At 36.9% G+C, this 26,961-nt stretch overlaps 2 protein-coding genes across 8 annotated transcripts in view; both read right to left on the bottom strand.

Annotated features, from left to right (window-relative positions):
* Positions 1–354, bottom strand: part of TTC39A (tetratricopeptide repeat domain 39A) — a 47,275-nt gene extending 46,921 nt beyond the window's left edge. For both annotated transcript variants that reach the window (XM_074906240.1, XM_074906238.1), the window contains exon 1: positions 184–354. In XM_074906240.1, the coding sequence (XP_074762341.1) occupies positions 184–224 (41 nt within the window). In that variant the 5' untranslated portion in view covers positions 225–354. The remainder of the gene's footprint in view (positions 1–183) is intronic.
* Positions 355–5,630: 5,276 nt separating this feature from the next.
* Positions 5,631–26,961, bottom strand: part of EPS15 (epidermal growth factor receptor pathway substrate 15) — a 50,775-nt gene continuing 29,444 nt past the window's right edge. For 2 of the 6 annotated variants that reach the window (XM_074906231.1, XM_074906236.1), the window contains 12 exons: positions 22,291–22,452; positions 21,507–21,704; positions 19,408–19,605; positions 18,772–18,849; positions 18,338–18,428; positions 16,872–16,907; positions 15,875–16,011; positions 14,212–14,281; positions 12,941–13,017; positions 12,157–12,319; positions 9,433–9,611; positions 5,631–7,531 (listed from right to left, as the gene is read on the bottom strand). In XM_074906231.1, coding sequence (XP_074762332.1) covers positions 7,385–7,531; positions 9,433–9,611; positions 12,157–12,319; positions 12,941–13,017; positions 14,212–14,281; positions 15,875–16,011; positions 16,872–16,907; positions 18,338–18,428; positions 18,772–18,849; positions 19,408–19,605; positions 21,507–21,704; positions 22,291–22,452 — 1,536 coding nt within the window. In that variant the 3' untranslated portion in view covers positions 5,631–7,384. The other 4 variants (XM_074906233.1, XM_074906232.1, XM_074906235.1 and 1 more) reach the window with 4 other exon arrangements.

Below are 26,961 nucleotides of genomic sequence, written 5' to 3'. Positions count from 1 at the left end.
CCCTCGGCTTCGGCCCGCACCGGGACGGGCGCTCCCGCCGGGGCCGCCCCCTCCTCCCGCCCGGGACGGAGCGTTCCCAAAGCCCCGGGGGCTGCGGGCGCTCGCTGTGGCGGGAGAGACCCCGCAGCCCCTCGCGGCCTGAGACACCGGCCGCGGCCCCCCCGCCCCGCCTCGGCCCCGTACCGGGCGTCGCCGCTGCCGCTGTTGTCCGCGCGGGAGTCCATGGAGGCGTCGCGAAGGGCGTCCCCGGCTCCAGGAGCTGCGGGAGGGGAGGCGGGAGCCGAGGGCTGGCGGAGCTGCTGTTCCCCGGCGCGGGCGGCAGCCGCAGCCACCTCGCATGGTGTGAAGCGGCGGCAGCGCCGAGCCTCGGCGCATGTTCGGGCAGGGCCGGGCCCGGGCGGAGGGGCCGCCCCCGCAGGTGAGCGGCTGCGGCGGCAGCGCCCGCCCCGCCGGCCCAGCGACAGGGCCGGGCCGCGGGGGCTGCCCCGGCCGCGATGGCCTGCCGGGGGCACGGGGGCCTGCCGGGGGCACGGGCATACCGCGGCAAAACCGGCGGCAGCTGGACGGGTCCCTGGTGCAGGACTGGGGGCCTTGGCTGCGCGGGATGAGGGGGGTCGGGCAGGGAAACGGAGGGAAGGGAGGGCCTGGCGGGAGCCCAGAACAGCTCCGAGGAAGGCCCACATTATTATTATTATCATCATCATCATCATCATGTGCTGAAATTGAAGTCATTAATTCCTCTTGACAAAAAAAATCAGGAGGAAAATATAATTCACATTTAAATCACATGCCCTCTCGGCGCCTTTGTCCAAGGAAGTGTTTGCCTTGGTGGAGCCCTCCACCCCAAAACACAATGGTCAGTACAAAAGGAGTAACACCCAACAGTGCTTACATTTCGAATTTATCAGTTTATGAACAAATTAAGTACAGAGTTAAAAAGAACTAAACCAACTGAAATTACAAGTAGAGATGTTTTAATTTGGCCACTACATATATATTATATCAGTGATGCAGCTTCAGGGTTAAAGGGATCACAGTTCAGGAGAGATTAACAAAAGAAAGGAGTTTGTGGAAGGAAATTAATAGGGGGAAGGAAGGTAAAGGTACACATGGCCAAGGGAGTGGCAGGACAAACAGAAGGACTTGGTTGACGTGAAGAAACAATGAACACGTTAATGAGAACAGTGGGCGTATAAGGTTAAAAAAAATGAAGAATTTATTAGCTGAACACCGACAATGTGGTTCGTGAGGTGTAGAGCGAGAGGTAGGCGGCAGGCCTGCCTCACGCACGCTCCAGTGCACGGGGTGCAGCTAACTCGAGGGAGAAGCTAAGACTGAAGAGAGCATATTTGATCAATCTGAAACATGATTCTTTAGCCTGACAACAGGAAAAGTTCATCATTGTCTTAGCTAAATGAAACATTTCATATCAATGAGGGATGTTGTGAGGAGTGGTGCTTGTCACACTTCACAGAGCTATTTTGGTACAGATGCAAACCCAAGTTTTTCAGCACGAAATACCTGTTATTAAGTTTTTTGAATTGTGAAGCTCATACACTCCAGCTCACAGCTTTCATAATGGAGACTCCCTGTGTACTTCTGCTTTAGATACAACCCATTTTCAATAGCCAGTCACATTTAATCCAAACATTTTTATTAATCACCACCCTAGAATATACTCAAAACAGCTTTTTACAACTTTTAGAAATTGTATTGTAGGGACAAAATTGAAAAGGCTAAAACATAAGGACAGATTTGCATCATTAGCTTAACTGCAGTTCAAATTAGTTATTGAACAGAACAGTTGTGCTTTTAATATCTGACAGTAAAATAAATATTTAAAGATAAATTGATAGCATATTAAGGAAAATTAGATAATTTAAATCTACAACTAACATTCAGTTGGTACTTTACACACAGTTTTTTGATTATGGGCCACTAGTTTGAACCTCAACCAAGTTAGTTATTCAGTCAAAGTTATTACTGGATGTGGGCCCAAAATGGGATGCATACCCCAAACCCCTCAGAACTGTCTGGAACTCAGACTCTAGCCAATATTACAAAAGAGCATTTCAGAATAAGGAGGTATTTTTAAATGCTTAAAGCTCTATTAAAACAAAAAACAAAAACAAACCCAAGAAGGATTTTACCTAAAAATCCATTGAGCTTTTCAAAGTTATTTTTTTCTGTTTAAGTGGCCACACCTGTCCAGGGACATCTCAAGAGAGGCTCCATTGTGTGGAAGACAATCCTAATGACCTTTTGGCTTTAAATGAAGTTGTTCAATGCCACACAGTCTCAACAGAACAAAAAATGAATCTGTCCACATAGGAAAATCAGTCTAAGTGGATCAGGATGAGTTCTTTTATTGACATGGGTGCTGTCAGACACAAAACCAAGATAGTTGACAGTTTTCAGGCAGCATTACAAGAATCTCTTTCTGGCCAGTGCCAGCTGGGACAGACCTCTGAAGTCAAAAGGTAAGAATTTCACCCTGTATTATCAGCACACTAAATCCTCAAGAAAATATCATGTTCAAAGCAGCACTTCCGTCAAATTCTTAATCTATTTCTGGTTATTTGTATAGTCTTATAGTGCAATAGGCTGCTCATACTGACAGACAGGAACACACCTTATAACCTCTCTCCTACTTATAGGATACACACAAATAAATCGAGGTAAAGTTCCTTTTACTCTGCACAAGATTGTCTAAATTACAGCACTTTTGTAACATACTATCAGACCCACTGTCATTTAGAAAACAGGATTAGCATTAAGAAGTGGTTTGTCCCAAATCATTTAATAAATCAGCAAGAGATAACTAGAAACAACATCCTGACCACTTGAATACACATCCAAACAATACAGCATTTTTCCATTCAATCAGCCAGCTACCTGATCACCTGCTTGAAAAACTGACACTTTTTGTTTTCAGTTTAAAATCTAAGGTCTTAGCAGCTTAGATCTCTCAATTTTAGCACAACAGGAATTCTTAAGTATTCTGAGCAAGGAAGGACAATGGCAGCTGGTATTATTTATATTTTTGTTATTCATGTTTCTTTAAATAGACTGTGGATGAAAATTACTTCTGTTTCAGGATATTACAGACCCAGACTTGATGGCTTGTCACCTGACAAATTAAAAGTTCCTTCTCATCTTTTCTGGGAGAAGAGACACAGGCCAAAATATATTGTGAAGCTTCCCACAAAAACCTGCAACAAGGGATTCTTATACTCATCAATCAGTCTATAAGAACAAGAGGAGAGTTGGTGGATTTTTTCCTCCCTCTGTGACTTTTCTTCACATAAGAAATTCCTTAACATTATGCTGTCTTCCCTCCCTGCATGGGTACTGAGTTACAGTTCTGTAGTGAGTGCAGACAGCAGCTTTCATTGTAGTCTCGGAGCTCTGTGAAAACATAAGTTTTCTAGCTGTTAACGGTATCCTAAAAGGCTGACTGGTACTGTGAGTAATAGAGGTATCATTAGGGCAGAAAGATGTGAAGACTCATTGGTTGTTGCACTAATGCTTAGGTGCTACAAGCTTGGAAAGTTTGTCTCTCCCGCTTCAGATACTGGTTTTGTTTCCCCCTCCTCTCCCACCTTTTAAGTTTTAATACCTACACCTTGCTGCCAACAAGGAAGACAATACACCAGTTATTCTGCAGAGAGTTCAAGAGTTCAGCACTACTCACGTAAGTAACTAAAGCTCCACTCTACCCACTGAGAGGTTAAATCTCAAATTTGAATCAAGAAAAATCTTCAGTTAGGGAAAATTACTGCCTACTTCCAGTACAAACTGTTGACTATCTGCTTTTAATTTGACATTGTCTTGTGTTTTATAATTGCACAATGCAAACAAATCCTCTTCCCTCTTCAATAAAAAAGGATGCATCTGAAAGTCAACCTTCATGTTCACTCTAACAATGGAATTAAATTCAGGAGTATTCACTGACATGATATGGAATTCCATAAAAAGAAGACCTATTACTTTAGTTGCCAATATATTCAACAGGATGTTACTTTTCCAATTTTACCCTTTTATAAAATAAAACTGTACACTCTGTATTATCTGAAACCATTTTTAATCTAAAAATACCATTCTATCACCACTGGAAAAACATGAGGTTGCACATTCATGCACACAAATCACTTTGAAGATTCAGGCTAAAGCATGACTAAAACATTCCAATGCTAAAATTAAAGTTTTGCTAAATATTCAAGTTCTGAAACAGTCAATTTATATGTAAGCAGCTATATGAAACTGTTGAGAAGTTAGTGGGGAAACAACAGTCAGCAACACAGTTCTGACAGCTGGATGCTATTTCTGTAAAGAGGCGAGATACAGCATGTGGCAACGGATGGCAAGGAAGTGCATGTAAACCAAAGGAACTGGTAAGTCCAATACTGAGGTCTAACAACAGCTTTTAAGTATTAAGCAGGAGGGTTAATATCACATCAAGTCTGCTGGCTTAAAGTCCCCTGGCCTGAAGCAGACTGCTTTCTAGAGAACTGCACTTAAAGTCAACCTGGTACATCAGTTCCTTCAGTAAGCACCTTTACTGCTGTTTTATTCCATGTCAGTACTTCACAGTGATATAACAGACTTACCATTAATCCCCAGTATTCCTCCAATACAGTTTCTAGTTAAATTGCTCCAGATAACTTGCACTGGAAATGTAACTGTCAAGTGGCCAATTCATCAGCTAGACATGAGATAACCTCTTCAATCTTTTGAGAGCAATGCTATTCTGTGAATGCAATAGAAACTTTTACATGACAGTTAGAACTTCACAGTATAGGAAGTTAAAGACAGACAGTGCAAAAAGGGTATCAAATTATTATTAAAGATGATTAGCACCCATCTTCAGTTTCACAGTGAAGTTAAAAGGACTGCACACAATTTGGAGGGTGGAGACCACTGAAAGCAGCAGAGACAAAGTGCATCCAAGATGGAAACTTGACAGAAGACGTAAAGGGTTAAAAAAAAAAAGGGACAGCCTGCAGGAGGTTTCAAATAGCCTCAAAAATGTGTGTGAACCTCATAAAATTAACAAAGATACTACATTGCCTAATCCAACTGATGTCTCATTAAAAGCAAACAGGCAAAGAGATTTGGGTCCACTTAGATAAGTATATTAAAATCTAGCACTACTGTAACAAAAGGGTCAAGACACAGGGTAAATGGTTCTGGAATTCCTAAACCTCTGACCAAGCAGTCTATGCCTTAACATGAAGGAGACATGCTGACAGACATTTGGAAGAATCTATATGCTGGGTCAAACTAAAGATCTCTTAAACTCTATATATTGACAGCAGCCAGTAGAGGATGCTTACATATATTCACAGATAAGTCTTAAACATTTGGGCTCTGCAACCCTTGTGGAGGCAAAACCTGGGACAAGAGTAGTCTGACATTTCTTTAAAGCTGCCACAACTCCTAACAAAGCAAGTGACAGCTGGGATTAGTGTGCACTTCAGCTAACCTCAAGATTCAGGCAAAGTTTCTCTCTGAAAATTAACCCACTCCCATCAGACTACAATCAGAATACTTTACACTGTTTGCATTACCTTTACAGGTTGTTTTACAACTCACAGCACCCTTTTGAAAAAGTAGGCGAACAGTTCACACTTATGTACTTAAACTTTATTTCTTCATAATTACAGGCTATTGTTAGAATTTTTAAACAAAAGGGAAGTCTATAAATAGAGGCTAATCCCAACCTGAACAAGTTTTTTTTTTTAAAAAAAAAAACGGTTAAAACTTCATAAAGTAATGCCATTTAGCTCACAGCAGTGGTTTGTTGGTAGTCTGAGTAAAAGTATAATAGTCAGAGTCAGTAACATGAAATGTAACATCAAATGACTCAAAACTTTAAATTCCGTAAAGGAAAGCAGGAATATATATATAATATATACATATAATATAGTGTTGGTCCACTGAGTATAAATTTTTAACAAAAAATAAGAAACTATGTAATCCAGTTAAGCATATGATTTGCAAGATTAGTGTACACTCATTACAAAGATGTATAGATAAGTTATAACTATTTAATACTTGCAAAATTTTAAGTTACTTTTGTTGAGCAGGTGTTTAAATGCTCATTTCCCAGTGCAAAAGAAAAACAATCTCAGTCAGGTTACCATTTTTCCTGAAAAATTGAAAACTACCCTCAAACTTGTGCAACAGCAGCACTGATAGGTAATGGGAACAGCTTAAATATACTGAAGCATGGCTGAGTTCTCCCCCTTTCCCCCCCAGTGCTGTGTTGAAACACTTCAATTTCCTCAACAGAAATACCACAGGTTAAAAGTGCAAGAAAAAAAAATAAGTCTCTTGATGTTTACGCTGCTGTCATCTATTTTTCTTAGATAGGGCAAAACATTAATCTTTTTGGAATTATTTTAATGAAACCGATTCTCCAGAATAGAGTTCTTTCAAAATGCACAATAAGTTATTTTCATTAAGTTATTTCCATTAACATTCTATCAATCCTACTCTGACTCAGTGACCATAAAGAAATCATTCAGTTTAAGGTGCAACTATCAGTTGGCATTCAATAAATTACATATACAGAAAACAACTGTGGGTTTAAAAAAAAAAAAAAATCAGACTACCTGTTTTTTCTTTCTATTCTCATTCCTATTTCAAATTGAACTTATTAACTTGCCAGTTCAGCCGCATATTTCACAAGCAAAAGTGGCTCAAATAGCAGTGGGGTCTCATAACTTGACAATCACCTTGGCTAACAGCAAATGCACATGAATCTTCAACTTAATTGCTTTATAAAACAAAGTAACAGGTCTTAAAACCTATGACCATGCAAGAAAAGCATTAAAGGTTTCAGAAAGACACATTCTTTCTGACTTATACTCCATGAAGACTGTTATTTCAAAACCAAACGTAGAATCTTCAATGAAGAGAAAAATCTATATGCATACATATAAAATAAAGCACTCCACAACTCTGGCATTACTAAAATCTCTTTAGAAGGATAAAGGGTTTCAAATCACTAACTGCTTCATGGGGGACAGTCAGCCATGGCAGAATAATTGCCATGTTCAATTTATGCTCAATTACCAACTGCTGATAGATTACAGTCAAACTACAATCTTACTAGCTGCATTTTAAACTGATTTGCTTACAGCTGGGAAAAGTACTTTGTTCTCCTGAAACTCGAGAAAAATTGAATGCTAAACTTAACAGTTATTCAAACAATAACCAAAAGGATTGAATTTAGCAGAAACGCTCACAACACTTCCGGAAATTTAAAACTTTTCATAGTTTCTTGGATATATGCATTTTCTGATTAACATTTAAATAGGTTAGGTATTCATGAAAAGGGACAAAACAGTTGACATAAGACAAAATCTTATTCTAAACTTCATGCTTCTGATATTTCAGATTTACTGAGTGCAATAGCCAGTTCCAAGTCTTCTTGCTCTTGCTGTTTTAGTCTTGCCAATCTTTCTTTCTCTTCTCTCTCACTTTCCCTCTTGGCCCATTCAATCATGTCTTCCTCAGTAGAATACTGCATTTTTAAAAGACAAAATAAAACCAGATTAATAATACAAGGATAGCTAATACAGTCCAAGTCCTTAAATTGTCCTGGTTTAAGGGACAATTACTGCTTTTCAAAATAATGTATAAATTCTAGTCTTCAAATATTACTTGCTTTTAAATTTTAATACACTATTAAGATTAGGTTAGCCTAAGCTTTAAGTATTAAGAACTGCACTGAAGCCATCCAATTGATGTATTTTTATGAAATATGCAGTTTCAAAATTCAGCATTAAGTTTCAAAAAGTTACTGAGCAGAAAGTGCTATATTTTAAATTCAGAATGTTTTGCATAAAACCCTGTCTATATAAGAAAAAATTTGAATAAATCAGGAGAACATTTTGCAAAATACACCACTATCCACACTGTGGGACATCCTGATTTACTTTTTCATTAGAGATGATTTTTCCAGGTGACAATGATTGCAAAAATTAGCTGTAGAATGACTGTTTTTAATTGTGCAGATGAAAAATACTTCTGCCAAGAAGCAGCAAAATAAGGTAACCGTACAGTCAGAAGCCTAGGAATCATACAGAGAAAGGTCAGCATGATATACAAAAGGAAAAAAAAAAAAAGAACGTATTCTTTCCATGTAAATTGATGTGAACAGAATGTGAACTAAATTTCTGTGGTACAATGATTATAAATCAGGAGACAGTTAAGGGTATTAAATAAAATACAAAAGATTATGATAAAGTTTGTTTCTAGTCAGCATGCAGAAAAACTTAAGAGATAGTTGAAACCCATGTCTTCATGAATGTCCCAGTGTTAAGCCTGAAATGGTTATCATAATACACTCCAGTTAGTTTCTGCTTTGGGCTGCTTCTTTGGGAAATAAATGTAGAAAAGCTTGAGTTCTCTCCATAGTTCACTTAGTATTTTCAGTACTTGCAGCTGGAAAAGAACACTTTTTCCTTCATAAAGATAATGAACATTTTTGCTTTCTCCTCCACATTTCACAATCTCTTCTTCAAACTGGGTTCTCAGTCCCTCTATCTAGTAACAGTGATCAGTAACAGCATTTCAGAAATTATCATGCTACAAGACAATCAACCAGTGCAAGTCAATTTTGAGAGCCCGTCAATCCTCAGTTTACTTCAACCAAGCACATAGTTTATTAGGCCTGAAAATAAAAAAAAGCAGTATGATCAAGATACTGTAAATGCAAATTGCATTTAACAGGTATCAAGCTTGAAAGAGATAAACCTTTCAAAACCCCTATTTGCAAAAGCTCAAAAGAAAAAAAGGCACGCACAAACCTTTAGATTTGCTTCTACTGCTTGGACACCACGACTTCTATGAAATGGATTCTGGTTATAAAGAGACACTTACTACTTTTTACTTCATTCTACGTAAGTCTGGAATTTAGTAGCCATCCAAAGCTCACCAAGTTATATTTCATTAACATACACCATTATGAGGCTGTTTATCGATATTTCAGTACATTAAAATTATGACCAAACAGTTCAGTGACAGCTAAATTAAAAGTCACACTTTTTTTTAAATTGGATAGTTAAGAGTGTGCTTGTTACAGATAGATAATTAAATCTGCTGCATGCTCTAATAAAATGGATAATCCCTAGAATACAGATATTTTAAAAGCCCTATTTTCTAAAAGCTAGGAGGCTTTAATAAAAAAAAAAAAAAAAAAAAAAAATCACAAAAGCAATGCAATTTAAACATTAACATTTTGCCATATTTGTTTTAGGACAGCCTCAGCTGTAAACTAAATGTAAATACTGTTTTAACTAGAAGTGATATCCCTTTTGTACATGGGATATGTTTTAATATTTTAAATTAGACTGAAGGCTTCAGTGTGAACAATTCAAAGCTGTCATTATACTGAAACAAATGTAAAAAGTGTTTACTCACAGTACTGAAGTTTGCAAAATTGTTGGGGTCAGCCTCTTTACTGATGCTGGTGGGAGCAAATGGATCACAGAATAGATCTGCTTCTTGTTCTTTGGGAATGTCTGGGGTGGGGAAAGGCTGAAATGGATCGCTCGGTTTAAAGGAATCTGAAGAGTCTATTTGATTGATAGGTCTTTTCCCTTAGATCAAAATGAATTTAAAATGAATTTAAGATAGCAGGTAATAACATGCCAAAAATATTTAAAAAAACAAATTCAAAAGCTATTTGGAATGCAACCTCTTCTAGTAAACTAGTGGAGTTGCAATGACTTCAGAGAAAGGGTTGCCAATTTAAAAAATGAGGGTATGGTCCATAGCTTCTTAAAGGGTAACCAGATAAAAAGGAACACATGTATGTTAATGATTCAAGAACACAGTTGTGTACTAATTAACTGTTTTGGGAAGAGAATTTCTAGCAGTTCTGAGCTCCTATTCTGTCAGCACAGTATTTTTTTCTTCTGCTTACCAATTGTCCATGATAATTCCAGCAAGGCTGTTTTATTGTTTGGATCAGCTAACACAATTTCATTCAGAGACCAGAAATATGTTTCTAAGTCCTCAAAACACCATGTCCTCTCAGTATGCTAACACCTGGAATTTCTGTAATTTTTAAACTAATGGAATGAACAAGTGTAACACCAAGTAATCACAGGCTTAATTATTTGTTAATCCTTGCCTAAGTAGCTGCAGATATTACAGAGTCAGGCACAAGCCCCCACTTAGCTTGTTCTTTTTTTTCAGCTTAACCCCAGTCAGCTTTCAACACCTTTAAGGACATTAACCCAAATACTTCCAAGAACAGTTGAGCTGAATTTCATCCCACCATTCTCTCCATATGTTACTGCTTACAGAAAAGGTTTCATTGCAGTTTCTTGAATTCCACTAGCAGGTTCTGTAAGTGGTTCAACACTTACAACGGTCATATTTTAAAACTTGCTTCTGTTGCCATTTTAGATTAACTGCAGAATCAAACCAGAGTGCTATTATTTTGCATATCACTGTTGGAAGTTAGTCTAAAAATTCTTTCATAGACCAAAAGAGATTCTAATTTGGCAGAAAATACCCCCTTAGGAATATATGACTTTTTTTTTTTTTTTTAGACACTTTGCAGATAACTTTGCCATGACAGCTCTTCCTCACTGATGATCTTCTACTACTGGCAAACAATTCACATCTATTTCTTGAGTAATGACATTTGAAGCTGCTTGTCCCACATCTAGGAAATTTTTTTTTTTACATGGGAAGGATTAATTAGTATAAGAATCTGAAATATACAGTCTCCAAATCTGCCCAAAAAATCATGAAATAAGGGTGCCTATCAGTATTTAGAGAGGCAGTGGATTTCAGAGGCAAGCAAACAGCCCTACTGCCCACTTTCCAGTACAGTGAAGAATTAAGAGAAAGATTTTGGGGCATTCCTTTGAAAAAGCATTCCCTTGTTTTGAATCAGATCAAGGGAGTAATTAAAAACAAATACAGTTAAGTATCTCCATTAGGAAAATAATTTATTGGGAAATAACCACAATATCATTTTTAATATGTTCAAAACAGGTCACTTTTCTCCAGTCATCTACTGATAAGGATGCTGCTGTTCCACCACTAGAAGCTTGCATTCTAAAAGAGGATCTGTACACCACGTCATAGCCTCTCCCATACAGTGAAGTCAGAAATCCTTTTTTTGTTTTAATAAAGACCACCATAAGAGGAAATACTATCAAACACTCAAATCATCATTACTTGTCATGTCAGCTATTTTAATGTTCTTTACAATGAAACTGATTACTTGCAAGTAATAAGCATGATACCAGATCTCACATTAACAGAAATTAAACAGCTGAGTTTAAACTTTAGTATTAATACTCCTACATTTACTGCATTCCCCTTCTTTTGAGGAAAAAGATGGAATACGTGATTAAGTTTCATGCTACAGTCTTACAAAACACCTTAAGATTCATCCATATAGTGTAATAATGGAAAAATGATGCAGTAGAGTTTTTAAAGAAAATGAAACAAAGGACAGAAACTTAAAAAGAAGTACTAGTAATATATTTTCCAATCTATGCCAAAAAATTGAGAGTGAGGAGTCTGTTGTAAGATGGGCTTATTGCAACCACAAGAAGGTGTTATTGTTGATAATCATGGCCTTCTCTGGAAAGCAGAGTGGTTTGTGTCATGGACCAGAAGACTCAGCTATCACCAAACAGAAAACAACACAGGAAACAGGTTTATTACTATTACCTTGGTTAGGTTTACTACTACAGACCTCTGGCAAGGCCACCTAGAAAAAGTTAATCTGAAAAACTGAGTCATTTGACCCTATTTAGTTTTGCATTAAAACTAGAGGTTTTGCAATAGACAAAACACACTGAAATCTCACTTTAAGCAAGATTCACAATGTATCACTTTAGTACTCCTTTAATTTGCAGCCACAGTATGTTCTTGGAGATACTTGTAATAATTCTATCTTCCTGTTTTCTAAATCCTTTCTCTCTTCAAAAAACAATCATCCCAAACACCATGCAAAATTTAACCTTGAGGAAACTACCAAGAGATGAGGAACAGACTTGTTTCACATCTTGCTCATTCATTCTAAATTCAGACACTTCACCATCCCCTCATAATAACTGTCCCACTGCCAATACTGAAGCAGCTAATTGTTAACAACATCATAATATCAGCTCTTACCAGGTGGTGGTGGACAGGGCCTTGTGGGAGTTCCTGTTTTAGGGGGCAATGCAGGAGGAATATCCTCATTTTTAGCTGGTGGTTCCTCAAATAAATTTTTTGTTATGATCACATTGTTGACAGAACCTGATGTGGAAGAGCTAAAGGGATCCTCATTGTTGGCCTTCAACAAAGAAAACAGCAACATACACGTTTTCAGTACAATTCTACTATACTTCCCCTACTTTTCAATAATGCAGTATTTATTTAGAACTGAAAGTTTGGGCTAAGACAAAAGAAAATACTTTTGGGGTTTGTTTTGTTTTGGTTTTTTTGTTTTGTTTTTGATGTGTGGGTTTTTTGTTTGTTTTTTTTGGTGGTTTGTGTTTGGGGTTTTTTTTGTTGGTTTTTTTTTTTTTTTTTTACACATCATCCACATGATTGATGAAAGGAGATTGAAAATAAAAATCAGGAATGCTTAGTGTTTAAAGAAATATAAAGTTGAGTGTAGTTAAACATGCAAAAGTAATACTTCTGCTGTTAAACTCAGCAAATTTTAAAAAATATTACAATATCACTTCAAATATAGAGAAAATACTTGTAAAGCCACGAAGATTACATTGTGTTCTTCACAGTGGAATTGCAGGACAATTTACTATAAAGACCTCTTTTTCAAGAAGGTCAACCATTATAAATTTTTAGTAGTGGCAAAACTGCAGTGAAACTGTTGGTAGAGAGAGTAAGCTCTTTCTTGTCACTGCGGAGTCTCATGCATTTTCTGTGAACAGCAGTAGCTTCATATTACCTTTGACAACGTGCTAAAGTCAGCAAAGCCACTTCCAAAGGATTCATTTCCAAACAGAGAGGCAAAGGGGTCTGTAGCTAAATACAAATCAAGTAAACAGACTGAGATTAAAAGTTAAATATGAGACTGAAGAAAAAAAATCCCACAACAAAAAAGCAACTGTTACATAATTCTGCAGCATAGACTAAATCAAGTGAAATGTTTTATGAGGTGGGCACTTTAAGTCATTAAGCAGCTTTTACAAGAGCTCTAAGTGTCAACTACTGATGAAGAATAATAATTCTCCTGAACAGAGAGTAATTTGAAAGAAATACTGGCATTCTGGTTTCCTACATTTAAAAAAAGTTGAATTCCACTGGAAGTATCAAATAACCATACTACTGGATGTTCTGCTAAGATACATATGTGTATGTATACACACAGAGGTATTTTTTGTGTGCATACACACATAGATATACATACACAGACATATACATATATTTGAGGATGAACATGAGCTCACTTCTGACTGTAGGCCCACTTGAGGAATAATGTATCTAAACCTCTATCATCTCAGTCTAATTCAACTGTACCCTTTCATTCTTATGTGCCTCAAAATACGTAAAAACTGCTCTTCTAATGTAAAGCAAAACATGCAGCCTTTTCCAACACTCACTTCTGTATCTCTATAAAATGGCATTTCTTTTCCTATAATTCAACCAAACAGGTTTACAATACGACATAACATGTGGATTCACATTTTGGATTATCACTTGTCACTGCAACTTGGGAAAATAGGTGATTATAGAGTCTTCCCTAAAACATCTATAGCCCTCAGTTGAGAGAGGGTGATTGCAAAACAGAAGGAGCAAACTTAAAAATGTCTTGATGAAGTAGTTATTCTATCCCACATCTCCTCTCACAGTACAAAGCTTGTATGCTATTAAGAAAGTAACATGAAATATCTAAATACAACTCTAATAAAAAGCAGTACAAACCATTCAGGCAGTCCAAACACTGAGATCAGGATATTTTACCAGTTTTAGGTAAAGCAGAGCAACATTTTTGCAGAATCAGTCTTCAGTGATATGCACTACAGATAATGAGACCATTTCATTTTATAAAAATACTCTGCTGCAAACTTGCGCCTTATGTCATACTTTATAGAAAAATTCAGAAAATACAGGAAATCCCATCTATCACAAATTCAGTTAAGAGACTAGAAATGAAAGTAAGCAAAACCAAACAAAAAATAAAACCCAAGTAGTCCAATGTGTATAATCTGCTTTTACCTAGATCATTTGATGTAGTAACAGTTGTTCCACCAGGAGCAAAAGGGTCATTCTTCTTCGATATCTCTGTCTAAAATAAAAAATTCCTTTGGAGGGAAATTTGTTTTTCAGCTTAAAAGATTCCTCAATCTAAGAATACAATCACAATTTATTTTAGTTCAGAGTTTTAAGATAAAAGCTACTTTGAAAATATTTTATCAGCATCAGTAAACAAGTCTGTTAACAGAAACTCCTCCTCAAAACAGTGATGAATAATTCTGAGGGATGGAAAAAAGGTACAATATGTGCAGCATACTTGGTAACCACTATTGCAAAATTTAAGACTATCTACCACTCATTTTGGTCTCAGATTTCTACAGCTAGACCCATCTTCACAAAGATACAACTACAAGATATCAACACCACAAAGGTGTGGTAAAGCATTTAAGATGAATGCATAATTTAACTTCAGTTCAGAAATACAAATCTCAGGAATCCACTGCTAATCCCACATCACAGCTCTGACCCTTCCCCCTTTTTTTTTTTGTTCTCTTCTATACTTCTCTTAATACCAGACTAATATGACCAAGAATTGGTTATATTAGAATATCAAGACTTGGAAAAAGATAGTGTGCTAAGTATTGAGGATCTAGTTTTTAAGGTTGGAGGTGTAGGCTGTGGTGTGTACAAAGATCTGTATAATATGCACACCACATAGGACAAGAACACCTCTGCTAGGTGCAGTGATTTCTATTTTGGCTGCTGTGCACTTGCACCAGGCACACTCTACAGCCACTTAACTGGCTTCCTAACCCACAAGTATCTTTAATTTTTATATATGTATACACATATTTTATACACACACAGAACTGGAAGCAAGGCATGAACAGAAGCAGTGCTGAGAAGGAAAGGAGATGGCACAAGGATGAAGACCAACTTTCAAAATGAAGAATTTCAGCTTCTTAACTGTTTGTCTATCAGCCCTAAATATTACCTCATCTTCATCAAGTTCTATCCTACCTCAGAGAAGGTTTCATGCCCAAATATACCTTATTACAGGCTCAGAATTTATCAATAACCATTCAGTATAATGTGAACAGCTAAAAGTTACACCAAAGTACACTTGAAAGAAGTACATTCAGAAAGAATCTCCACATTATGAGAGGGCTTCACCGATTCATTTGAAAAAAAACCCAAACACCCACAATAAAACCCAAACAAGATATACCTATAGAACAATTTGACTTTTCAGAGGGGAACCCCATTACACATCAGATTTCAGGTAAGATACAGAACATACTTACTGATCCTATAAGCTTTGGAGGCAAAAATCAAGTGTCTCAACATAACTTGGTGAGATTAATCTTCTGTTTATTTCAATGTTCAGTAAGTTCCACCAGCTACCAGTGGAGCTTAGTTCATTATTCTCAAATGTTCTTATCTATGGACCAATGAAGCTCCATACTGGAACATTTTTTAGATGTTTTTATTTTCAATTCTATTTAATCTGTGACTATTTGTAGAAAATAGGACACAAAAAACCAGGACAGAGCCATGGGGTAAGATGTAACCTTTTATCTATATGATTACTGAACATCAGCTTTTCAAAGCACATATAAATGTACAAAATAGGTTATTTTGTTCAAATCTTATATAGAAGTAAAAGGTATGCTACTAAACTTACTGTGTTATTATTACTGTTGTCTGCAGTGCTAAATGGATCAGTGCCAGCAGTCACAAAAGGATCAGTGGAGGATTGTTTGAAAAAAGAGTCAGCTGCAAAAGGATCTGAGCCTTTGAAGGGATCACCACCAAAGGGATCTAAAAAGGAAAGATCTCATTAACATTTCTGCTAGCTTTACTTCAGCTCGATATCTTAAAAACTAAACACTATTATTGCTTTTTTCATACTGCAAGAACATGACACATTTAAGTCCAAGGATCTCTGAAGTATGAAATTCATCTGTGAATAATTTGTATTCAGTAATTCAAAACATTTAGACAAGCCAACATTTTCTGCACATCATGAAAACTTTGGATGGTGCCAGTGGTTCAGCTCCAGAATCATTTAAGCATATAGGTTCTTTAACCAAGCTCCCTAAAAATTAAGCATTTTACAAAACCTAATGATCTCTCCTCTCCTCCACTCCCCAAACAGAATTGATGCTTTATTATTTGTCATTTGGTGCTCAACACTGTTTTGCTATAGCCTTCCTGCTGGCCATTTTGCTTTTTTGTCATCAGTAACTCCATTCAGGACTGAGCAAATAATGCAATGACTGCCTATACAGCCAGGCTAAATAGAGACTTCCCACCTTTTTCAATATTTAGTTCTAAAGAAAGTTGGTAAGTTAAGAGCCTTTAAAAGGATACAGTCTTATTGCTTTGCATACAAAACAGGCAGCAAAAATTTGGGGCCTTCTGTTCACCACCTTCACTTATTTAAATTGCAACTAAGGATACTTCTAACAGCAAGAGAGAAGTTCACTGGCAGTGTGCTTCTCTGAAAGGTTTTAACACAAGTGGCCAGCTGCTACTGCCACATCTCTATCTATCCTATGGTGACTTCTGGGTCATTTCCACATTTTTTGTGCTCAAAGTGGTGACAATTTCCCTCACATACTCTCCTAGCAGGAATCATTTAGAAAAGCAAGCACATCAGAAGTTACAAAGTTACTTACCAATTTTCCCAAAAGGGTCGTCTTTGAAGGGATCACCTGGGTTTTTTTTTAAAAAAAAAAGTTACTTGTCATGAAGCACATACTCAGTTGAAGTCTTTTGGATACAAATTCATTTCTACAGCTAGAATTTAAACAACTTGCAGAGGAATATTTTCACTATTTTCAGTGGAACTACAAGAGTTAGCATTAGACGAAGCAAATATTCATTAAGTATCTCATTACCATCATGAAACACACACAAAAGCAACCATCTCAAAGATGCATTTCTGTTGGCTGTTGTTCGTAAACACCCACATTACGAAGTATTTACCACCACAGTAATCCAGGCTAACCACTAGAAGCTTAGTCACAGTTTTGATTAATTCTCACAGCCGCCATCAATGGTAGCTCCTAAGTGTTCATTTCTGTACTGGATGCATGGAGGATGGAGTACCTCATCTACATCTTAGACACACAGATGTGCTGTCCCTTAGCTGTAGGTATCTACCCCAAACATACTGAGCACACAAAGCCCAAAAGGTTGGCTGCCTTTTGGCAGAACTACCTTTCTCCTCTGAAAGAAAGGCCTTGTCATGTGCTATAAGTAGGACCACTTCAATATAAACAAAAATCAAGCAATATCTACACAGAAACATTCAAGCTGTTTAAATTAGTTTAATTTATTCATTAGAAGTATTAAATCTGCACTGACATTCTTTCAGAAGCCAAGTGAACTGACACAAATTTAGCTTAGCTTCCTCTCAAAATGATGAACTAAATTGATCAGACCATGTTGATTCTGAAAGCATGTAAAATCATATTAATGTGGCTGAAAGCATCTGCTTCAGCAGTCAATCCAAATTAACTCCCCTTCTCCAAGTAGCTCCATATAGACTGATCACTTCTTCCAACATAAAAGAAAAAAAAGCAGAGCAACAGCATTCGTAAGTGGGAAGTTCTTAAAATAAAGCATAGCACTTCCACAAGACAAACAGATGGTGCGGTTCCACATTACCTTTTTCCGGGTGCCAAACTCACCATAAGTAGGCCATAGCCATTCATTCTCAACCACCCACACCCTTCCCATACCACAGCTCACTGAACCCTCAGCTGATCTGTTTGTGGATCTGTGCTGCAAATTAGATTACTGACACCACATGTATCACAAGTATGCCCACACCTTTAAGGCCAAAATGCCACTGGGGTTGGGGGGAGGGGGTAAGATCAGTACTGGGGAAGAGTGGTGAGGGAAAGGTGCAATTTTCACAGCTAATTAGAAAAAGTCAGGATGAAGGAAGGAGAAACACTCTGGAACTCTCATTTCTGTAATTTCTATTTTCGTAATGCTATTGGATCCACACTCCTGTCACTCAAACATCTTCACATTTATTCTATAAAGACCAGTTCCAAGGTGTAGATTAGTCTGAGATGTGTTCATACAAGACTTGTTTCTGCAAATCTGCACTTAAATAGAAAGGTTTACTTACTACCAACAAAAGGGTCAGACTGGAAGAACTCTAAGCTGGCTTCAGAAACTAGATCAGGCAATGGATGAGATTCAGCATCAAATGGATCTTCCTGGGCAATACAAAAGAAGTAGAGAAAGGTATTAAATTTTTAAGAAGGATGGAAAACATTGTCTTGCATTACCATTTAGTAGAGTTTCTAAAGCTGAGAAAAAGACAGATAGAATTCTACATAATTCATCAATGGAGATCCAAAATATTTCTCAACAACCTGCCTGCTATAGGAGATGAAATATTTTCATGCCATCACACTCTAAATAAAAGAAGTAAGAAGTTACAATTTTATTTCTCTGTTGTTTTATAATTGTGATGCAAGTGATATGACGCAACCCTGAAACAGTTTAATCAGGATTTTTTAATTTACTTTTTCCTCTCCCAAATCTGAGCAAACTCACTGTTTTGGTAGTAGTTGCAGCTGGGGTCTCTTTCTCTTCTTCCACAACAGAGGCAGTTGTTTCAGGACTATTCCTTATCTACATAAGGATAAAAGCAATTCACCATAAGTAACAGAAGACTAGACAACATAATTTTAAGTATTAAATAGCTAAAAGAATATACTAAAAGATACTTCAAGAGGTTCATACTTATTATAGAACATACTGAAGTCTTCCATAAACCTTGTGAAAGTTAAAAAAATGTAAAAATAAAATCAAGAATCTACTGGGACATAAGGAGGTACATTTAGAGCAAGACAGCTTTACATTTTCTGTTCTATTCCTTATTCCATTCTTATTGCACCAACTGGAGACAGCTGCTCTCCTTTAATGTTAATTCTACTATTCAATTTATGATATTTTGCTTTGGAAACAAATACAGAAAAATATATTTATTGCCACTTTCCAGCCAAGCTAAAATTGCCTCCTTTTCTGCTTATCAACTTTCAGATTGTGGAAACATAGTCCCTCAGAATAACACTCTGAAATTTCACTTGCGCAAGTGTTTAAAAACATAATCAATCTTGATACATTCTTAACTTATTCCAACTTCACAGCTGCATTGCATCATGATCAAGCAGGCAAAACACTACTCACTGGAGACACACTGTTTATTTGTTCATCTTCTGCTATACTTTCCCTTTCAGCATTCTCATTAAGGTTAGCAGTTTCGCTGCTGCTGTTGCTAAGACTAGAATGATCTGCAGTTCCATTAACAAGTGTATTATGTGGCTGAGAGTGCCAACTGAACTGGTTATTTTCCAATTCTTTCAGCTCAAGGAGTTTTGTCTGCACCTGTAAACAGAAATAAATATAGATGTGTCAGTATGGCAGCACACAGAAGCTAGTATATGACCATCCCTTCAAATATAAGATGTACAGTTATCTGTCTAAAATTCTTTTTTTTAAAAGCAAATATAAAAACCCACGTTCTTTCCATCAAAAGGGTGAAATGTGAGAGATAAGCACAAATCTGATTTAGAAGAGAAGCAATGTTGTTGAAGGACAGACCTGAGAACCTTCTCTTACCAAGGAAGCAGAGTGTATCACTGGCAACATCAAGCCTTGTTGCTTTGTTCCTACACAAACTCATAGGAAGAGTTGCAGAGCTTTCAGGGGTTTTTTGTTTGTTTAGTTTTGTTTTGTTCTGGGGTGGGGTTTTTTGGTGGTTTGATTTTTTTTTTAAAAAAAATTATGTATTTGCAATTACATTAAACTCTAAATTAAAAAGACTGCTTTATCAGAATTTTCATCTTCCAAGAGAGAAAATTACAAATTCATTATCCTCTCCCACATGACTTTGAGGTTTACAAAATACACAGTGTATCTTCCTAAGCAGTTACATTTGCGTGTTATTATTTCAGCAACATGCTTAATGCAGTGCCTCACAGGAAACATTTACAACCCATCTGCCATTTACGAAGGAATTATTGGATTTGGCAGATTATGCAGAAGGATGAACATAGTTCAGATATTTAGTTTTCATTGCCCTGCATGTCACAAGTCAGGTGGCAGCAAAGACAACACCAGGTGTGTTTCAAATACACTGACCTCAGACCAACCATTAGATAATCTTGCCTGAAGCACCAAAGCACCTATTGTTCGTTATTTGTAAGCCAAGAGCATTAAAATCAGGGGTACTGATATAAAACAATAAAAATGTTTGTAGTACAGTCAAGCATAACCACTTATATTAATCAGCCTTGAATCTGTTTATTGCAAGTACCTTGTGCTAGTATATTAACATTAAAATAGCACAACCTTCTCTTTACCCGTGATGAAACAATGGAAAATCCATTTGTTTACTTCTCAGTTTTTAAACCTCAAAGTCAAGTTTTAAAGTTATGAATATAAAAGTTCTTCAACAGAAGAAAGTGTTCTGGCATGAACACTAGCAGTGAAGTCTTGAGAAAAAAAAAAACTTTTAAGAAGTTAGACATAAATTGTGTGAAATGACCAACCCCAAAGTCAGCCACTTCCACGATTCAAAGTTAATAGGAAGGCTTTTTGTTTTGTTTTTAACTTGATAACAATATGACTCTGGCTGATGCATAAGACAGCTGGCAAGTCAGAGAAGAAGAAAAACGATGAGGAAAGAGTCTGTAAGCTAATGAATCACTGAAGTCATAATAAATCACTGATTACAGATAGGAGCTAAAAGTGTTCCTTTAACAGCAGACACTTCAAAGCACAGAGCTTAAAAACCTGTGCTGCCATCTCTCTGCTTCTCAGTATCCAGTCTCAATTCAATTTATTCTTACATTCACTTTACTTTCCCCCTTCAAAATGCACTAAGTAAATGTTATTAGTAATTTTATACCAACTTCACATCAATTAAAGAATAGTGAGAGCATGCCCCAGGCCATGGCTGAGGAAGAAAGCTTAAGTAACTACTGGACATAGAGAATTTAAACATGCATTATCCATTTTTCATTCATTACATTAAGAGAAATTATTTATGAAGTATAATGAATTAATCCCTTTTTATTAAGAAAACTTGAAGAAAAATCATGAAGTATCTTGAGTAACTTCAGTCAGCCTCTAAGAATCCTGACAACCACTAGCACGGAACACATGTGGCAAGCAACTAAAATTAAGAGCAGTGAAGAAAAAACAACACCTTCCCCTGAAGAAAAAACACACTAAAGGTTGTCAGCTAAAAATATTTTGCTGGGGGGTCTTTCGCACTGCCTTACTGAATTGATTTCCTGTTGTGAATCCTGCAGATGTTGCTGGAGAGGTCCCAGCTGTGCCTTCCCAGACTCTATGCAATGCTCTAGCTCTGCAGTTTCTTGCTGCAGGCGACTCAGCTCCTCTTGAGCTTTGGTCAGTTCATCTTCATATGCTGAAATCTTCGATTCCTGGCTTGTTATTTCAGCCTTCAGCATGGCAATCTAAAGCATGAACAATATTTCAAAGCCAAACAGAAAAAACCCCAACACTTCCAAATACTGTTATTTATGACCAGAAAAAGTAAAAGCCTCATAGCTATTGCAGAGATTATAAATCTTACCTGAATTAAAGGTTAATTACCTACTGGTCTCAATAAGATCATAGTATTCTAGCTGTTTTCCTGACCAGTACTGAAAATAAAATTTTAGACTTTGAAGAAATACTATAGCTTTATGTTACAAAACAATCTACATAAGAATTTTTTTTTAACCACTATGAATATAGTCCCAGTAATTAGTGTTTCTATTTACACTTATATTGCATTATAATTCTTGCATTATTTGTTTGCACTTAACCTTATTTTTGTGTCAGTATATCTCAGTATATTTGTTGACACACTGATACTAAATTAGGAATTCACTGAAGTGAGAGACATATTTCCTATATCTGTCTGTCACAAAATCTTCACATTCAGGCTGTTTATTTGTTCAAGTTTTCTCTCCTGCCCTAATAACTGTAACGCTGCAAGGCCAAGTTCTTCAAAACATGGCATTTACTCTTTCAAGGGCCTTAGCCACTAGACCTTACCAAATGGGCCTCTTCTGCACACTTCTGCCTGATATCATTAAGTTGCTCTTCCAACTTGGCCTTCTGCTCATCAAGATCATTAAGAATTTCCTCTGCTTCCTGTTTCTGAGCTTGCAGCTTTTGCAGATTACTGCTCTCCCGCTTTACTTCATCTTGTAGATCCTGTAATAAAACAGATTAGCTTTGCATTTGTTCCCTCTCTCCTCCTAATCACTAAATTCCACAGTGTAAACTGTGGTACTAACTCAATTTGTTGATACTTTAAAATCTATCTTTCACAAGCTAGCGTTTGTAACATGTCAGACAAGCAAGCACTCTCAAAATTCTAATTCTAAGACATTAAAATAATTGTTTTTTCTTTTCTTCAGTAAAAAGAATCTCATTGAAATATTGAGGATCGTGCATCAACACAAAGATTAACTGTTTTACTCACAGGGAGGTTAGGGTTTTATTCTGAATTTAGAAGTCATCTTTATTCAGGCTACTACATTGTCTCTCTCCTGTGTTTTAGCAGTATGTTTTACCAAATTCCTTAATAATAGAAAGTCTTTATTCTGCTCCTTCCTCCTTCAGAAACACATGGCAAAACCCAGGAACTTGTTTTAGCAACACGGTAAAGGACCAAACCAGTGCATCATTAACCCAAATACACTCCTCCTAGAGCGTCCCTGGCCTCCAATTTGCAAAGATCAGCCACAAACTTATTTCCCATGTAACAATACTGGTAAGAAATGCACATTACACACACAACAGTATGGCATCTTTTAATTTATGAAACAGAAGTATGTTCCTTGTGCTCTAAGGACATTAAGTAGCACCATATGATAATTAGTTAATTTCTGAGCAACAGGAATGGTTATACTTAAACTGAAGAGATAACATTGAAATAATGTCGAGAAAATAATTTAGGGAAAAGAAAAAAAATCAAAGTCAAGAGGAAGAGATAATAGAGGGAGATCAAAAAGGATTAATACAAAAGGAAAAGTATTAGATGAAAAGATAAGACTGCCGTATTTCCAAGATAATATGGTAACTGAAGGAAGAATAATGAACAACAGTAAAAAAAATGAATGAAGATGAAAGAAAATTAAGGAGGGTAAGAAAACAAGCTGATGTTAATTTCTGATTAGATCATACAATTGTGTGCTGCTCTAAGCTAAGACCCTGTTGAGATTTTTTAGGGATGTTCTGTTTTTTTAGGGGTGTTAGGGGTTTTTTTTGGTGAGGGACATAGTTTATCCACATGTGCTAACATCTCCAGATATTTAGAACAAAAAAGCCAGATAGAAAGGCATATGGTACAGCAGTCAGATGCTAGGGTAACCTCAAGACAACTGGAAGACTACCTAAAGAAACATCATAGATGCTTTTATGAAAAAAACCCTCAACAGACAAACAAGAAACCAGAACACCAAAAAAACCCACACAAAAACTCCAAATTCGAAGCTGAAATTTGGTAAAGGGTATTGACTGATGTACAGCAGTCAGACTAGGTGAATTACTGGTTACTTCTAATCTGTGAAAGCCAAACCAGCGCATACACAAAAAGCTCTTAGAGCAGCTACTTCCTTGAATAACTGGGACACTCTTGATCCATTCAGCAAGTATCAGCTGACTCTCAGCATAGGCAATGGGAAAAAAAAGTAACAGCTTAAAAGAGATTTCCATCTCCTTTCTCCAAAAAGAAGCAAGAGTTCACATACACACAAGCTAAATATAGATCACCTCCACTATTGCTACCATTCCTTGAATCCCAGTGTCTCTCCTAGGCACAGCCATAGAGAAGCACTGAAGAGACCTGACTAAGCCTGATGGCTCCCACAAGAGAAAAGAAGGAAAAAAAACCCAACCAAAACCCAGACACTTCCAACATAACCACTCCAAAATTAAAGGTCAGAATAGATGCAATACAGAGGACTGGGGGTAATGCACAAAGATACATTCTCATGAATTAAAACAGGCTCCAGTTAAGCTTTGATTTCAAATAACACCCTCAGAGAAGCAGCCTCTTAATGTTCAAGCACTGAATGAGATTGTATATTAAAATCATTAACATATTTGAGGTGGTACAAACTATCATTTTTATGGTAATAGTAATCTTTATATTAGATTGATGATCATTTTAACTCTTCATGCTAATGTAGCGTAGGATAAGGAAAGTCTAGAGATCTCTCTTTCCAGGATTTAATGACTTGTCCATCTGTACTTCACAAAATGATTCATGAGCTAGGAACTGTTAAGCCTGAAAGAGCACAGAAAAGTTAAACTTCACTGATTTCTAATGGCTTTGGTGCACTGCAGCAAAGAACAGAGAAAAATCCAATGCTGAGTGGGATATTCAGAGTGTAAACATGTTTAAGAAAACTTAGGCCAAAAAGAAGACAGAGGCTAAAAGGCCAGAAATGTTCTGGACTACTTAGAAGGCCACAGTCCCAAAACACATTTCACTTTTTTTCACCCTCCTTCTTCTCTGAAGCAGTGTCACACATGCAGTTAAATTTTTTTTCCCAAATGATGTAAATATATATGATGCTTTGTTCAGGAGTAACACGCATTTGTTCTGAAAGTTTCTTTACGAAGTGTCAGTATCCCACTGAAAAGCAAAAACACAGACTTTTTGACTTCAGGTCAATAAAATTCTAGGGAACATGTAATTGTTGGAAAAGACAGGAGAATCACCACTTATTTCAGAGTCTTAGCAGGTAGACTGACATAGCATGCTCGTACATGAGAAGGGCTAGATGGAAGATGAAAGTCTTGTGAATGTGTCCAAAAGCCCACTGCCTGAGGCAGTGTCTCTGCTGAAGCGCACTGTGCTCCAACATCTGTGTCTAGAAGAGCAGGCTGGGGATGAGAGAACAAGGGGACAGCCAGGTAAAGACATTTTCAGATGCCACTTGGTATGTGGTTAGAAACTGATGTTTTAGTTAGACATTAACTCTGTAGAACAAAGTTCTCTACTGCCAAGAGGAACGTTTCATTTCTGAGTTTACTACTCTCATATTTAAATGAAAATGCTAATCCAGTCACAGAATAAGTTAAGAAAATGGTGCCTTAGAAGTTTCTTGATCTTTGATATTCTGCCCATAACTTTTTAAGAAACAACAGTCCTTAATCTTCGCTGCTGAAGAGCTGATATTTTAAAAAGCACATTAAAACCCATCAGTACACCATGCTTTCCTTCCAACTCTTGTTCTGTCTTTGCTTTTAATCATCTATTTACATAGTATGTACATTATTTTATGTAAGGAAAAAAAAAAAACAACTGTTGTTCTTTCCCTCCTCTCATACAAACTAGTTTGATCCATCACAGACCATGGCTATATTTGAGATTAAAATTTATGTCCATGGAAGTAATTCTGGTATTAGAAACCTTGGAGTGTGATGCCACAAAACTAGCTTGATCTAAGGTGGCAGATTAGAATGCACTGGTTTTGTACATCATCTTTAGAAATGTCACCATTAGAATAAAACCAGAAGAAAAAAGCATGATGTAAAAATATTCTCAGTCTGTCAGCACTATTCTTTGAAGTTCTAGAAAGTTTTCTGAAACATGCAGGTCCTCCAACATTCAGGAACAAAAAAGGCACCAGAAATAAAGGGCCACCAGCTTAAATAAGTGCTGCAGCCATTTCCTATTTGATCCTGACGGTTTCTCATTCTTCTGACAAGCCAGTAATAGACTGTTCCTTCTCTAGACTGATGGAACTCTATAACTCTATATTTAACAAAAGACAAATAGCTTGTGTGACCACTAAGAGGTTAAAGACCTGAGACAGTTGCTTCCAGCATTACTGCTCTAGATACAATGACTTAATTGATTCTGTGATGCTGCTATCAAACACTAAACATACACAGATGACACTAATACTGTAACATTAAAGGTAAGGATTTTACGTAGCTTTATATACCTTTTGTACAAAGGCACCAGAGAACTCAACCTTCATATGAACACACACAGATTCCAGAACACACTAACAAAATCATCCTGTGTGCAAAACCAGGAATACCCATAAGAATTGTTAACAGTGTGAAAAGGCAATCAGCAGAGTGGGAAGGGGAATGACCGCTGCATGCATGGGCAGAACCACAGACACGAGCAACTTCTGTATGCATTCCTGCAGCTGCTGAACCTGGCTGCCATTGTGACTAACAGGCCAGCATCTGATTATCTTCTGAAAGGTCAGACTATTAATTATCATCCAGGCTTTAAGGTTATTAAATAGCCAAGCACAAAATTCACAATGGTTGTAACACACTGGCTCTTTTTCTGCCCAACACACAGTAAAATGCAGAAATCTTGCATTATTTGATCTTAATCAAATAAAGATTATTTAAAATAATAAAGATTCTAAAAACAAATGTAAAAATAAATGTAAATGATCAAATATCACACTGAAGATTTTTCTCAAAGCCACAAGTCCAGCTGCTTTTGCAGCTTAAAATTTAATTGAAATATTGCTTTGCAGCATTTAATTCAGAGCTTGGCTAGGCTGTTAGCACCCTAAACACTGATACAGACTGTATAATATTTAATCCCTATAAAACACTTGTAAAATTTTTATTTTCTAATATTCTGGAAATTCAATGTCATGCTTTTACATAAAAGACCCAAACAGATTATGCCTAAAATTCCCTTATATTAGAAAAAAAAACAACAACTGGAGGCAA

The sequence above is a fragment of the Athene noctua genome, chromosome 5 (assembly GCF_965140245.1).
Source record: "Athene noctua chromosome 5, bAthNoc1.hap1.1, whole genome shotgun sequence".
NCBI lineage: Eukaryota > Metazoa > Chordata > Aves > Strigiformes > Strigidae > Athene > Athene noctua.
Note: the sequence above shows the minus strand (reverse complement) of the source record. Positions and strands in the feature narration are given on the sequence as shown.